The sequence below is a fragment of the Dreissena polymorpha genome, chromosome 4 (genome assembly GCF_020536995.1).
Source record: "Dreissena polymorpha isolate Duluth1 chromosome 4, UMN_Dpol_1.0, whole genome shotgun sequence".
Classification (NCBI taxonomy): Eukaryota; Metazoa; Mollusca; class Bivalvia; order Myida; family Dreissenidae; genus Dreissena; species Dreissena polymorpha.
Window position 1 is genome coordinate 109,708,726 of NC_068358.1, and position 17,552 is coordinate 109,726,277.

A 17,552-nucleotide genomic window follows, 5' to 3' on the forward strand; every position below is an offset into this window, starting at 1 on the left:
CGGGCGGGGCGCCCCAGGGTTGGTAATGGGGCCATACACAGTTGAGATTGACCGTATTGTCATAAGAGATGTTCAGTATCAATTTGAAGTAAATCGGTGTAGAAATGAAGAAATTATAGTAAAAGACAATTTTGGGTGGGCGTGGCCTATGTGGCCGGGGCGCCCCAGGGTTGGTAATGGGGCCATGCATAGTTTAGATTGACTGTATTGTTATAAAAGAGGTTCAGTATCAATTTGAAGTGAATCGGTGTAGAAATGAAGAAATTATAGTAAAAGGCAATTTTGGGTGGGCGTGGCCTATGTGGGCGGGGCGACCCTAGGTTGGTAATGAAGCCATGCATAGTTGAGATTAACTGTATTGCCATAAGAGAGGTTCAGTATCAATTTGAAGTGAATCAGTGTAGAAATGAAGAAATTATAGTAAAAGGCAATTTTGGGTGGGCGTGGCCTATGTGGGCGGGGCCTATGTGGGCGGGGCGCCCCTAGGTTGGTAATGGGGCCATGCATAGCTGAGATTGACCGTATTGTCATAAGAGAGGTTCAGTATCAATTCGAAGTGAATCGGTGTAGAAATGAAGAAATTATAGTAAAAGGCAATTTTGGGTGGGCGTGGCCTATGTGGGCGTGGCCTTTGTGGGCTGGGTGCCCTAGGGTTGGTAATGGGGCCATGCATAGCTGAGATTGACCGTATTGTCAAAAGAGAGGTTCCGTATCAATTTGAAGTGAATCGGTGTAGAAATGAAGAAATTATAGTAAAAGGCAATTTTGGGTGGGCGTGGCCTATGTGGCCGGGGCGCCCTAGGGTTGGTTATGGGACCATGCATAGTTGAGCTTAACTGTATTGTCATAAGAGAGGTTCAGCATGAATTTGAAGTGAATCGGTGTAGAAATGAAGAAATTATAGCAAAAGGCAATTTTGGGTGGGCGTGGCCTATGTGGGCGGGGCGCCCCAGGGTTGGTAATGGGGCCATGCATAGCTGAGATTGACCGTTTTGTCATAAGAGAGGTTCAGTATCAATTTGAAGTGAATCGGTGTAGAAATGAAGAAGTTAATGTAAAATAACATAAAAAAAATGAGTGAAAACCTTTGACCCGGCCACGCCCCAACCCCCATAACTTTTGACCCAGGGGTCAGATAAAAATGCCGTCACTGTCACCGTCGCACATATGCTCATAGCTACCATGTATGTAAGTTTCAAGGTTCTAGTGCTAATAGTGTAGGAGAAGCAGGTGGCCAGGACGGACAGACGGACAGACGTACATCAATATTATTATCATTATTATTATTTGCTGATGACATGGCTATTTTAGGCAAGTCCCCGACTGAAGTTCAAACTCATTTAGATAATTTATACTTATATTGCAATTCTTGGGGGTTAAATGTTTACACTGAAAAAAACGAAAATAATGGTATTTCGGAAGAGAGGGGGATTAAAAGAAAACGAAAAATGGGTATATAATGGTAATGCTATTGAAGTTGTTGATAACTTTAACTATCTAGGCACAGTGTTGAATTATACTGGAAGTTTTAAACTAAACCACGAGCATTTGATTGGTAAAGCCCTTAAGGCCATGAATACATTATTGTCTAAATGCAATGAATTTGACATAAAACCGAAAATATTTTGCCAGTTGTTTGACTCTTTTGTGGGTTCGATATTAAATTATGCTTCAGAAGTATGGGGTTTCACGAAGTCCGATGATTTAGAACGTATACATTTAAAATTTTGCAAACGCTTATTACAAGTAAAACTAAATACATGTAATGTTGCTGTTTACGGAGAATTGGGTAGATATCCATTGTATGTAAACAGGTTTGTTAAAATTATTAAATATTGGTTTAAAGTTCTGAACAATGATAATATCATAATGAACACTGTGTACAAACAAGCCTTGAGCGATTGTTGTAAAGGTTATACAAACTGGGTCTCAAATATCATGAACATGTTAAATAATTTTGGATTTGGTTATGTTTTTGAAAATCCAAACATTGTACATGTTAATAGTTTTATTAGCGAGTTCAAATGTAGAGTTGTAGACAATTTTAAACAAGAATGGTACGAGAAAATGAATAATAGTACTGTTTTATATATGTATAAAGTTTTTAAAAGCTGTTTGGAATATGAAACATATTTGGATTTACTTCCTAGACGACTGCGATTATTTTTTGTAAGATTAAGAGTCTCTGCACATCCTTTGAGAATCCAAACTGGAAGATACGCCCAAAATAACATACCACGAAATGAACGTCATTGTTTATGTTGTTATGATTTGGATTTAGAAGATGAATACCATTTTATATGTATATGCCGATGTTTCACTGATTTAAGGAAAAAATTTATAATCCGTAAATTATATATAAACCCATCTGTATATAAATTCCACAAGTTATTAGTTTCATGTGACAAATCAGTTATCTCAAATGTATGTGAATATATGAAGGAAGCTCTTGCTTTAAGAAATACAATTCTTAATGATATTGTTTAAAAAATTCATTGCCGCTTTGATGAAATTTGCATTTTCTTGCAATTGATTGTGTTTATTTATTTTTGTATTCTTAATTGACCTTTTATGTTATGTTACGTTTAAAAAATTCATTACCGCTTTGTTGGAATTTACATATTCCTGCACTTGATTATGTTTATTTATAAACACCGCTTTGATTGAATTAACGTATTCCTGCAATTGATTGTGTTTATTTATATTTATACTATTAAATGACCATTTATGTTATGTTATGTTTAAAAAATTACATTACCGCTTTGATGGAATTTACGTAGTCTTGCAATTGAGTATGCTTATTTATATTCGTATTCTTAAATGACCATCTATGTTATGTTATGTAATGTAATGTTGTAATACCTATTTATGGGACAGAAAATAATGTATATATTTGTGTATGAAGACGATGTACTTTTGTATAAGTCTAAATAAACTGTCTGTCTGTCTGTCTGTCTGTCTGTCTGTCTGTCTGTCTGTCTGTCTGTCTGTCTGTCTGTCTACAATATCCCCACTTTTTCTGCGAAAAACGTAGGGATTAAAATGAGTGAAAGTATATACCCTAATTTCTCCTCCTCATCCTGCTCTCCTAACAAATCTAATAATGAATCAACTTCACTGTAGTCAATTATGTACATGTCATCCTAATTGGAATAACTTATGAGATGGCTGAACATGCTCTCTTATAGCCAATCTTCTTGCTTCTGTTTTGGAAAAGTTATGTTTTGAGGTTAAATGGCTGACTAAATAGAAGCGTCTCAGAAATTTGCTATCGCAATCTTGTACACAAGAATGAATATGTTGAATTTCATGTCTGTCTTTGATGTGCCTGTTCAAAGTCCATCTTGCTTTCAATTGTTTCTCACATTTTTCCCACTTGAACATTTTGACAGATTTTCAGTAATGAGTCTAAAATTGTAATTGCACAAATTGAAAGTTTCAGCCCTTTTGTAGATTCTTGAGGCTCTATTCCATGAGTTTCTCATGCTTTTTATGCTTGACTGCATTCTATCTCTTCTCTCATATACAGGTGTCCTTTTGCGCCAATATTTTATAATCCCTTGTATAAACATTAGATGGATGAGCTAAACCATTTCACAGATGATTTAACACGAACAATTGAATACTAAATACATCTCTGCGCCACTACTGTGTAACTCTATGCGCCACTTTGATTTATTTAAATTTTTTATATCATTTGGCAGATTATTTACTTACCTCCCTTTAAAGCTTAAAACTTCCCTTGGATTAGTTTTTTTCACCTTTGACCTTGACGGATGACCTTGACCTTAACCTTTAACCACTCAAAACGTACAGCTCCATGAGATACACATGCATGCCAAATATCAAGTTGCTATCATCAATATTGCAAAAGTTATGGCCAATGCATCATACCGGTGGCATAAAACTAAGTGAAAATCTCTGACCCGGCCCCGCCCCAACCCCCATAACTTTTGACCCAAGGGTCAGATCAAAATTCCGTCAACGTCACCGTCGCACATATGCTCATAGCTACCATGTATGTAAGTTTCAAGGTTCTAGTTCTAATAGTGAAGGAGGAGCAGATGGCCAGGACGGGCGGACGGTCGGACGGACAGACGCACATCACCACAATATCCCCACTTTTTCTCCGAAAAACGTGGGGATAATAAGTTTATATGGCGACAGAAAGCAAAAGTCAAACTAAACTGGCAAAAACAGTTGTCTGATATATATTCAACAATTATGTATGTGTGTATATATGCGTATTGAAATAAGTGACTATAGAAATAAATATTAAATATTGAAAATCTAAAATCTATGTTTATGTTTTCGAAGTGTCTACACATGAAACCTATTAATATCCTCTTTAGAGTCGTTTCAGGACTTGTTTTTGTCATTTGGAAACCCTGCGTTATGTATCCAAATATATAGCATAAAACACAATGCCATTCAATCATCAGTTGAAACGCATTAAAATAGTAATATAGTTGGTAATATACATGTAGTTATCATTTTTTAACAAATTAATAATACGATATTAATGATGCTGATACGAAAAAACCTGGCACTTTTCAACATGTGCTTTCAATATTTATAAAGTCAATTATTGCATCTTATGAATAACATTAAACAATAAATTAAGTATCACGACCATCCAAAGTCGCTCACATAGAGAGCCCGATGCTCAACATCGGCTTAGCTTTATGCCATTCAATGTTTATGCGTTTCATTCACAATCCCATGGGACAGTTTTTGATATATCTTTCAGTGCTGTCGGGTTTTCCATCCACGTAATCACGTCCTTTGCGCTAACCAAATACACGTCCTTCAATTCTACCAGTTTTTCAATGAATTTATTTAGGCCCTTTAAGTTTTCGGTGTATTCCGGATGACTGAACCAAACCTGACGAAGATGGACTCCAAACGGGGCCCTGTTAGACTTATAGTTGTGCTGGAAGTTGTCCCAAAGAAAGTCTTCCGTATTCTTGGATGTAGGTGGATTAAACATACACCCATCTATGTAGGTACACGGAAACATTTTACGGTAGTCGTTAAATGCGATCGATGGTATTTCCCACAGTCCCGGAAACTTTCCTGTTGGACATTCTGGGACTAGACAATCCCCTTTGTAGCTGTAATCGAGCGTGTACGGCCAATGCTTTGGAGTGCCAACCCTTGGAATGTTTTCATGGAGTGTTGAATCATACTTAATTCCGTACTTCGTCAGCAAACGGAACTGTTCATTCCCTAAAGATTTCAACTCAGGTGTCTTCCATCCTGACGCGTTTAATTTAAGAAATTCAAATACTTTAATTTGCTCTTGAAGTTCTTTTTCAAGATGCTCGGTGGTTTCGAAATGGTGTTGATGAATACCCCTCATGGCCAACTCAGCGCCAATCAAATGAAGCTCCCGAAGAAGATTATAACGCGTACCCTCCATGGACACGAATATTGTACCCTTTACTCGACATCCATTAGGATTCTTTTTCCCTATCATAAAATCACGGTACCTGTGAAACAATGCAGTGTTTACTGATCCATCAATGGTGACGTAGACCATTTGCGGCGTATCGGCGGGCTTCAAATTATTTGGAATACTATTACCCTGGCAGAAGCAGTTAGGTAGATGGCAGTTAAGGTCTTGTAAACACTTTGTACCCTGATTATCTATTTTTGAAGTATCTAAATTAGATTTCCACCACGGCATCGCATTTTCCACTGAGATACCAAGTCTGACAATGTCTGTTATATGATCTGAGTTATCTACTATGTGCCAACTTTGACTTTGATGACTTATTGTTTGCAAGTGCACTTCAATAGGATTTACGGCGGTGACAGTCGTAGTTGTAGCTGTTGTTCGTTGTGTTGTTGGCGTGGTAGATGTTGTTGTAGGCTTAGTGGTCGTAGTAGTTGGTGCATTAGTCGTTGTTGTCGGTGCAGTAGTCGTAGTAGATGGTGCATTGGTCGTTGTAGTTGCCATTGTGGTCGTTGTAGTGGCTCTAGTTGTCGTTGTAGCTACCGTGGTGGTGGTCGTTGTTGGCATGGCTGTTGTGGGCGCTGTCGTTGTTGTTGTTGGCATAGTAGTTGTTGTTTGAGATGCTGTGGTGGGTTTAGTCGTCGTCGTTGTTGTTCTCTCTGTTGTCACAATACTAGGACTCTGTCTATTATTTATGTTGCCTCCTGATGCTCGTGTACCGCTATTGACTACCACCAAAGGCATCGGGGTCATCGGTTCTATCTTGCGATCGGTTTTCCAGTCCAGGGGTATGAAGGGAGACCACTGTATATGGCTGGTCAGTGGTGGGTTGGATTCTGGTTCAGTAAACCGTGGTTTACTTGTCTGCGGCTCACCGACGACTGAAACATAAATGTAAACTCAAATTATATAACGATCGAAATCAATAAATATGTCCTAAAAGGCATTGAAAACGACAAACAATATAAAACAGGAAGCAGGAGGTGTTAACTATACAACTATACAATACGCACGCTAGTCGGTCGTTATTAGCTCTGACAAAGATGAAGTTATCCGCCATTACATTATTTAAGGCCATAAAACGAGTGAATGTCATATTGATTTGATGGTTGCGCGACGATAATTTAAACCTTATTAAGGTTCAAGTATTAATTAAAATTATATTTTGAGCAATCACACGATTCAGCCGTGTCACGCTGATGCGATGAACGATTAACTTCCGCTACACGTTTTCTTATCTTATTTTGTATATAATTTCTTACCGCTTCTAGGAACATTAACCCATTTATGCCTAGTGGACTCTCCCATCCTTCTAAATTGGATCAATTTATTCCCAAAATTAGGGATGTCTTGTATATTTATTTCTATATTTATAATATTTCTTACAGAAACTCCTTTAAGCAAAAAGCGCAGACCCTGATGAGACGCCGCATCATGCGGCGTCTCATATGGGTCTACGCTGTTTGCCAATGCCTTTTTTCTAGACGCTAGGCTTAAATGGGTTAAAATATGTTTCGCAATATGATCTTTTACAATGTGGATGATGTCTATTTTAGGGTTATTTGAATATTTAATTCAGTTTTATGATATAACGCCACATTGTACGTCGTTCTTGACAAAATAAATTTTGAATATAAGAAATATATAATGTTCACATTTATGTGTCCAACAATATCAAAATAACTACGAATGTCAAAATGCATTTTGAACACAACATTTGTCAAGTTTTGCTTACGTCAACATCTATAAATCGCATGTAGTTTCGTGTTAAAGTAGATAGAATGCAAAACAATTAATTTCGGATAACGTTAATGTACTAAAATAAATTTTTGCAATGAATGGAAAACAGCGCATTAAATAAGTAAGTGGAAACGAAACGTTAAAATGGATGGTAGTTTTAAGATGGCACGTAAAGCCCCGTTCGCTGGTTACTTAAAAGATACATGATAAATTGTAATTGCAATCTGTAATTAATTGTATATCTCAGCGAGTAAAGGACTAGAAGTAACGTATACAGTATGTTTACCTTCTTGTATTTGTACAAACCAGAAAATTAAATTTAAGTATTAACCGCCGTTTGCAAACATTAGATGAATTTTGCTGAATACAAAATTGCGTGTGTTCTGCTCTGGTTACGCCGTTGATCTTTTGTTAGAATCAAGACGATTTGGCGCTTTTTATCGATAATGGATAACATGATTAAAGAATAGATGAATGCGTGTCAAAGAAGTGATGGTCGTAGCTATGTTTAAGAATGATTGTGTAATTTCCGAGTTTGTGTGATCGATTAACGTTCTTACATCCAAACAAGCCATATACATTGCATGCGGACGTTTCAAGACGATTTAAGTCCGAAACCAGTGTAAAAGAATATTTTATTTATTGAAGTCCATTATTTTAACAGAAACATGTATGCATGGAAACATATGACCATATTGGGTTCTCTGAGCTGCCAAAGAAATGTTTGTGTTTGGAGCAAGACAAGGGTGTAAGTCAGTTGTCAGTTGATGATGCCCTTGTCGTTTTTGCTACTTTGTATATTTTACATAACCAAAGCAGTAACCGAATCGTGTTGATCAGTTAAAAAGAACACGTTAAAATAAAATATTTCGTCAGCCAAATTAATGAATAAGTAAAAAATAAAACCGCTTCCTTGAACGAAACTATATACAACTTTCTTGCGGCTTACATTTGACAAAGATGAACGATGTCACGTATGAACTCCAGTTCTTTGATACATTAACAATAAACAACTGATATGAAACATGAAAAGTTTGTTTGAATCGTCCCAAAGATTGTAACTAACTGATCCATTACTGCCAGTTTTCTGCTGACAATTGGATTGCTGATGAAAGACACGATAGCATGTGATTTAAACTGAGGTTTACAGAATTTATTTGAGAAAGGGAGATTATACGATTGTAATATGTGTTAAATTGTAATATATTGGTAACAAATATGTTACAATAACACAAAATAGGCAAGAAAAATTATCACTACAGACTAATTTTATAAAATGCAGCAAAGACAAATAAGCGCCCCGATCCGATTGTGACGAAAATATTTTGTACATATTTTCCTACAATAACCGAAGCATTCGTCTTTTTATTAGGATCGGATTTCGTGTTCGTGTGTCGTATGAATATATATCGTTGCAGGAAATTAAAATGATATGTAAAACTAAATTTGGATTCACATCGTTCATGCATGATATAAATGCTGGCGAATTCGAATTAACAGACATTTTTGATTTCCGAATTAAATATCTGGCTTATTTCGCATTTTTCGACACATGTTATTCTTAACTTTTATTTTAATTTATATTGAAATATATTTAAATATACAAAATCGAATAATCTCCCTTTAAGGTTCATGGGGGGGGGGGGGGATAAAATTCATTAAAACTTCGCTTTGGATTTTCTTCATTCAATGTGGTACAATATGGTCAAACTATATATCATTTTAAAGCTTAAGACGGATAGAATAACATAAACACATTTTTGACATTCAACATTGGTGTGCTTTATTCATAGTTTGGTTTAAAACCAATACATTTTTACACTAATTTACAAAATCTCAATCTAAAGTTAGTAAGGATATGCACTACCGTAAGTTGAATAAATACAAAGCTATATACATATACAAGGTCAAGTTAGCAACATTTCACAGAAAATTATTGTCATAAAACAACAAATGAGTTTTTATTCAACTGCCTTTTTTGGATAAATTTCCAAAACAAAGTTCTAAAAATAACTAAAACGTAACTACTTTTTAAAAATCCAGGTATGGTGGATAATAGGAGTCACAATTCTATTTCAAAGGCTGAACAATTTTGTTATTTACCTCTCAACCACCATTTTAACCATCTCAAATTGAAATAGATTGCAGACGACATATAAAATTGTAAAGGAATATAAAGAAATTGGCAAACCGATTGATTTTATATTTCGATTCCTTCTACCGATTTTGAAAGCGTGGCATCGCTGTGCTCCGTAGGAAAACGTGAAAAACAAATGGGTCGAAACCACGTGCAGTGGTGAGAAAACCGGGTATGTGTATACACATACCTGAGAAAACACATACCTTATTTTGACAGTTGGGTGGCAACTAGTAAAACAACTATTAATATTAATCAGCAAGAGATCGCACTAAATAACAGAAATGACCACGTAGAGATATCATCACTTACACTACTTCAAATATTTTCCAGCTGAAAATTGTCCCCAAAACGTCTTTTTTAGTTTATTTGTATTGTTTTTCTGGAGCCGAAGTGCATCTCACAGAATATCCATCCAACTTCCGTTGTTTTCACTTTCGTTATCAAAAACTCCGTTTAAAAGAATTATTTTTACTTTTAGATTGTTAAAGCGATGTATTATTATATATTATCATTATAATAGTATACCGTGATGAATTGAACGGAGTTACGTATCGATCTTTCTGTCAGTCTATAAGCGTACTATTGTATGCGCATTTATATAAGTAATGTGATTCGACAACGACTGTAAACATTGGTGAAATGCTTCTTACATAGTTATTATTTTGAGTGTTTATGAGGTCTGATCGTGCAGTTTGCAAACATCAACGGAAAGATTACAATCCAATTCATTTGTCATCGTCAACCGTTTGGAATGTCAATTAGGCGATGAGTGAGTTTTTAGCATGTTTCTTTCTATTTTATTAATTTAAAAATGGCTGCCCCCATGGCGATGAAATTACATGTGTTCGAGTTTTGATATTTCTAGATATGTAAACTTTTTTTACTATTTAATCGTAACTTGCCCTGATCAATGTCGATATTAATCACTAGTTATATATTTTTCCGCCAAAATACGTGGAATAAACATGATTCAGATTTTTGAAAATAATGTATATTTTATTGTAAAAATCGCTTTGTCTTTTGATTGATTTTGTGGATGTAATGATACGTTGATGTACAAAATTGGTAGCAGTTTGAAGGAAAAACATCCTTTAAAGCATACATGTATACATTTTCAATGTGGCACTCTTCCTTTAGTCAAATTTGAGTTCAATGCTAGGGGTCCCACATTTTTCAAATTGAAGCCTCTACATGAACCTTAATATAAATATTATTCCTATTGTTAGTTTGAGGTTCAGATGTGCTAACGAGTGCATGTATACGTTGGAACAAAAATTTATGAACTACTGACATTCGTTAAGACTTAAACTTCCAATACGATAACATATGACTTTCAATTACATACAACGTATCAACAAGTGGTACGCTTAATCGTGTTAAACTTCGTAAGTCTTAACATCACATACATATAGTGGGGGTTGATTAAATTAATGTATGTCTATATGCTGACTCGTTAAAACTCCGTATAATAACAAATAATTTGGCTAATTTTGCAAATTGACCATAAATCGAAAAGTAAATGTAAATGTGGATTAAATAAAACATCTAATTTACTTTAATAGATCAACATTTTGGACACAACGTTCGGACATTGTACCATCTACTGGAGTTATATAAAGCAAGATACAAGGCATACACTACACAATCTTTTAAATCATGCAAGATTGTTGTGCACAGCTTACTTTCCAAAATTGCAGCTGAAACATTTTATAAAAAAGGTAACATAACCCACCTATTGGCTGCATGGCGGGCCGAGTAGGGCCTGTAGCCTCTGGGCACTGCCACGACTGCAGCCTGTGTATGTTGGACATCGGGGTCGGGTTGCGCATCCAATCTAGCATCTGCTGCACTGTCACCACATAGACGTCATCCAATTTGGCTATTTCGTCAACGAATCTCATCATCGCCTTCAAGTTGTAGCGCGTATAGAACCACGCCGCGTGCATGTTCAAGCCAAACGGAGTTCGTGTTGTGTTGTAGTAGGCCATAAAATTCTCCATCAGGTATTCGTACGCCTCGTCTTCGTTTCCTGCTCTTACAACGCAGCCATCGATGTAGGAGCAAGGGTATTGATCTTTGTGGTCCATGACGCTTACCACTGGTACCGCCCAGAAGTTTTCGACTTGAGCTCGCGTAGGACATGGCGGTACACCGCATTGGTATGGCCAACCGTTTTGCATCGTAAACGGCCATGGTTTAGGAAGGGCCCTTTGCGTTCGCGAATAAGTGAATGATATGTCATACTCATATCCCAGTTCTTTGAGCACAACGGGTTGTGCATCCCCAGCTGGTTTCAGAAATGGTGACCGCCACCCCGTGATCTTTTCAGCGGGAACTCCGGCAAGGCGAACAATGTTCTCTTTTTGTCGACCGGCCTCGTCGCGCAAAATCTCTTCTGTATCTATAGCGGAGTGTGTAACACTATGAACCGCAATCTCATGACCTTGGTCATAAAATTGTTTTACACGCTTGTAATCCGTATATTCGTGCGAAACAAAAAGCGTCATCTTAATTTTGCAGCCATTCGGGTTTTTTCGGTCGGCCGTAAAGATCTTGTCATACAAAGACGACATCACGACATTCACAGCATCGTCGAACCCAAAGTAAACCATCTGCGGAATTTCTTGCCTATCCATTGGATAACTGAATCGGGGACAGGAGCAATCTGGAGGGTTACAATCAGGCTTGCACGGCTGCCCAAACGAAAACTTAAATCCTCCACAAACAAGAAACACCACCGCATAAATTGCAATAAAGTTCTCCATTTCTGCCGAATAGTTCTTAATTTACTTAATAACTTGATGCGTGTTTAAAATAAATGCATGTCCCCTTCAAAGGTTTTTATAAAGAATGCTCCATGTTATTTTATAGTTTAAATTTAGTTTGAATTATCCCAGCGGAATGACGCACGTTTTTGCGGATCACGAATAGATATTAGTTAAGCTGTGGATGGATGAGTGTTCACGTCAAGGCGGGCTGTGAGACGATCACGACTGGTCGACCGTCTTTTAACGTCGATCGGTTGTGATGTAACGTCATGGTTACGCATCAGTTGGTATAGGACATACATTACTTTTAAGCAATTTGAAAGTGTTATGTGGTTAAAACTAGGCGTTAGAGATTTGATTTATGTAATTGTATATCGGTTTGAGGTCTAACGTCATGAGCATCTGTTGTTATTAAAGATATTTTCCAATATTGCATTTTTTCGAAATGTTTGCAAACATAATTATGTGACAATAAAAGCATTTTGAACGAAATATCTCTCGAAATAGCATTAATTATAGACATCATTACACATTTTCAATAAGATTTATCGGCAGACAAAGTGAACACGTGTATTGACTGTGTATGAGATTGTTTAATTGAAAACTGCGGAATAGTTCACAAATATAAAATAACGCACTGCACTCGCGCTTTCCTGTGTTGTTTGCCGGAAATATAAATTATTATGTATTGGCGGTTGGTTAGTCTTAGTATAAACAGAAATGCTAACAAAAACATGATCGTGATATACCAAGCAGACGACCTTTTAAATATTAGGCATATCATCAAAACAATGCATATATTTAATTTCAAGGAATCGTATTGTTGATCACCATATATTGTAAACAAACGTTGCCACAAAACATGCTTCAAGAACATATATTTCAATACAATTTTAAATAAAATGTGTGTTTCTAAATGGACATTGGAACTAAAATATTAAGTTGTTGTTTTTTCCCAATATATGTATCATTTCAATTTTGTGTGCGTGTAATAACTCATGAAAAGGACGGTCACATCCGTTTGTAGATCGTGCGAAAATGTAAATGCGACAGTAAATCATTGACAGTATGTTATCGTTACCAGACAATTTCGTTTTTTTTTTCAAATTTAATATATCTACAACGAATCTAATCGACCCTCATCCATAATGATTAATTCCACTGACGCACATTTTGCACTTTGAACTGTTATTTCCTCGAAAATTATACGCATACCTTAAAAGAAAGGAATAACCGCAAAAATATTCGATATTACAATTACATCGGCTAAAAAATGATTTGCGAACATTCCTCCTTTGATTGAATCCGGTAGATAGAACGAAAGTTCATGGTTAATATATATATATATATATATATATATATATATATATATATATATATATATATATATATATATATATATATATACTTTTTTATTTTTTATTTTTTTATATAATACTTCATTTTACTTGCAACGTGCACTAATTCATAGGAAAATGTCTATAATCAACATAAACGTTTGGTCTTATAATAACGGTGTGATTCGCTTGTCATATTATGTGATGTTGTCTGTTTTTGCCGCATGTCCCTTAACGTGAAAAAAATCTTGACATGAAGTGTCATATAAAAAAATCTGGCGCAAAGAAAAATTCTTTGGTGAAATTTACAAACGCACACATACAATTCATATTAATGTAAACGTATAACGCACATATCTTTCAATGAATTTATCATTTAAGCATTAAGTTGTGTAATAAGTATTTATATAATTGGAAGATTCCTCTTCATTAATACTGGATTAAACGCGTTCGTAACAGTTTGCAATATTGTTAAATGTATACTTTAGACGACAGCTGGTTTTGCTTTATTATGTAAAAAAATTCATTATGTGTGAGAGGTTTATCTGTATGTGGGTCCTTTCTCTATTTGAAGTGAGTAAAATAAAAGTGTGATACTGTAAAGCTCATCTGGATGGTCATTCTTGAGACATGGTTTCTCAGAAAAATATAAAAACACTTGTTTTTCCGAAAATAGTTGATGCATTTATTATTGTAAATAAGTTAGTTTTGAAAGAACACAACCCGGATTTACTCGATGTAAATGTAAACCTCTTGTTTCAAGGGGAATCGAGAGTTCTTGCTAATGTGATCATTAGAAAAATTAATGACATTATTTCAGACGATAAGATCATGATTCGCTTAATTTACATTTACATGAAATGATTGATGATACCTCCGAAATACCAGCGCACACATCACATTTTTTACAATGATGTAATTTGCCCAGCCGAAATCACCAAATGTGTGTGAATCTACATATCCACCAGTAATATATTATCTTGATTTAAAAAACAACAACATTATTTATTGAAATATGTTTCAATAATATTTCGGTAACAACGTGAAGCTTTAATAAATATGCTGCACAAGTAAGTATTTTTATATTTGTAATATAAGCATAGCACTTGATTATCGTGCTGTTAAAAGTGCCGTGTCACGCCGCAAATGCGTGCCGCAGCGTGGACGCGATATATTCGCCTATAATTATGCTTTAATCACCATCGAATACATTGGACCTCGACAGCAGGAGACAGGTGGAGGCTTTACAGAAGATCACCCATGGCATCCTTTACTACGGACTTCAAGTGTTACGATGAAAAATTAATATAAACCCGAATAATTAAATATTGTTATAAAAAGTTTTAGCTCTTTCGACCTTTTCACTTTTACCTTCGTTGATCTTGTTTCAAACGTAAACAGATATCATAAAGTCAAATATTGTTTTAAGATTCGTCAAGATTGGATTGGATGTGACTGTACATTTTCTATTAAATCATCCAAGTTGATGAAGTGTCGTACTTCACAAAAATATATAAAGAAATACAAATTATGTAAAAAATTAGTTTCCATTCGATAAAAAAGACCTATAAGGTGCCATTATGATTGTAGTTATATTATCCTTTTTTAAAGGATGGTGAATACTTAAAGATGTACTTGTTATGAGGCAACAACGCGTGTGTCGAATAAGCATAGCGACCTAGCTATGCGTTGCGCGGCGCCACGTGGTCGAACCTCTTAATGTTTATGTCTCTGCACTATAAACAAGAAATATCTTTAAAAAAGATATACGGCGTTGATTGTGGTCGATGTTTATGAACGATCAAAAGTTATCTCTATGAGATAAAAAGTAGCGGATGCCGTTTTTCTGCGCAGTTCTTAGCTCAATCACAAGCAAATCAATTACGGGATTTTGCGCCAGATTTCGTGGCTTATTTTGCTTTATGTGATATTATTACTCAGATATCTATATTTACAGAATAGAAAAACACAAGAAACATGAAAATAAACGAGTGCATATAGGTCAGCCGAATCTTATTTAATTGCATAATTATAGTATAGTGAATTATCGTGCTCATGCTTAATAAACTGGTCTAAATGGATAAATATTTCTAATTAATTTTATCAAAATTGGTCCTTATCATGCAAATGTTGAAAACATATTAAAAATCGATGATTGACATACCACAATAATATCGCCGAATATCTTTATTTAGTATCTTTCTGATCAAAACAGACTTCAAGTGCACAAAGTTTACGAGACGGCGTTTATATAAAGATTTCTGCAACTGACCGCAAACTGACCTTGATACCTTGCGGATTGAATGCAATGCATTGAAGTTAGGTAACAATTCTGCTGCTGAAACGACGGCTTGTTTACGCCAACTGTACACGACCAAGGAGCTAAATGAAACAAACAAACACCAACAAATGAATCATAAGAATGCCATGCTAAACATCAAAGCATATCATAATACGTAACTGCACAGTGGTCAAGAAGAGACTCGAGCGAGTTTGGTTGATAGTAACATACCAGACAGGTGGGGTTTCTTACCGTTACTCCGGTCCCCCGACCTCGTCTCCGTAACAAGACCACGCCGAAACAAATTTCAGCTATAATTCGAAATTCTTAACAACTTTCGTGAGTCTAGTTATTTAATTATGTAGGTGTACTCGAAGACACGCCGGGCAATCACATAGTTTCTCTTTGGGCGCGGTGGACCTCATTAACTTTGAAAAACAAAACATGTTGCTAGCCTGCTGGATGCCAGCAAATAACCGAGCAGCAACATTCTCGAGACATTCCTAATCTTTTAAGAAAGGATCTAAATTGGCATTATAATGAACACTGTCTGAACTCTGTTAGCAAGACTTCCACGGTATATCAGACGAGTATGTAAACCAATGTTTGCCATACCTCTCTGTTCATGCCGTTGTTAGATCGGCAAAATGTAAGAACCTGGAGTTTTTAGAAATGGCGGACCTTTAAGAACTTACGAGCGCTGGACATATCGTGGTACAAAAATAAATACCACTTTCGCTTATAATTAAATGGGATTATTGTTTACACCCAAATTATCGTGGAACGCGGGGCAAGATAAACTGAGTTCACACGCTCAAAAAGCAATATTCTCAGTTTATAGTTATAAAGGAATTTTTGGAAACTTCCCTATTAAAGAACTCTTTTTACTTTTTGATAGCATGGTTAAGCCGATATTGTGTTACGGCTCACATATATGGGGATATGAATACTAGTATGTAAATGCCATTGAAACTGTCCAAAATAAATTCTGTAAACGCCATTTGCATGCAAGGAAAATACTAATCCATGTACCTGTATTGCCCTTGGTGAATGTGGCCGACTTCCCTTATCTGTTACATATTGTATAACTTGCATTAAATATTGGTGTAAACTGTTAAACAGTGCCTTATAACAGATTTGCTAAACCATGCTATAATATGTTAATACCAATAGATAACGCCGGGCGTACTTGCTGAGCAACGAATGTAAAATCCTTAATATTTAGATATGGTTTCGGGTTCGTCTGAATCACTCAGGATGTTGGCTATGAAGATTTATTTGTATGCAATTTTCGTCAGCGTATTATTGATTGCGTCACCCAAATAAGCAATTTATCTAAAGGTAACCATTATAAGAACTATAAATCTCTATTTAACACCGGAAGGTATTTTCAGTTGGAAATTCCGCTTAGATATTAGAAACCCTTTGAAAATTTAGGTGCTCCAGTCACAAATTAAATATTTGAAGTTGGTATGCAGTTGCATTTTGCATATAATTTGAGTATTTGTAAGTTTTGTTTTTACGGGAATAATGAACACAATGAAATATGTTGATATATTATATAGTTAATATGATGTGTTCGCATCTACAAACATGTCTTATCTTTTGTGTCAACTACTGTGTATATTGGGCCAACGGCCTTTACTTACTTAATAAACTGAGTTGAGTTGAGTTAAAATTAAGTTGTTAATTGTTTATAAATCATGAAAGTAAGGTGGTCTCATTTTTATTTATTGATTTAAAAACGTATATAGCGATGATGCGCATAAGTGACACTTTTAGAGATGGTAAACCAGACTTGTGAGAAGTTTCATAATACCCAACAGCG

General features: G+C 35.6%; 1 protein-coding gene across 1 annotated transcript; it reads right to left on the reverse strand.

The window, feature by feature from the left end:
* Positions 1–4,195: 4,195 nt before the first annotated feature.
* LOC127880257 (uncharacterized) lies at positions 4,196–12,312 on the reverse strand. The gene is made up of 2 exons (XM_052427572.1): positions 11,071–12,312; positions 4,196–6,339 (listed from the first exon to the last, which is right to left on the reverse strand). The coding sequence occupies exons 1-2, from the start codon at positions 12,101–12,103 to the stop codon at positions 4,709–4,711; spliced, it is 2,664 nt and encodes an 887-aa protein (XP_052283532.1). The 5' UTR covers positions 12,104–12,312; the 3' UTR covers positions 4,196–4,708.
* Between the last annotated feature and the right edge of the window lie 5,240 nt (positions 12,313–17,552).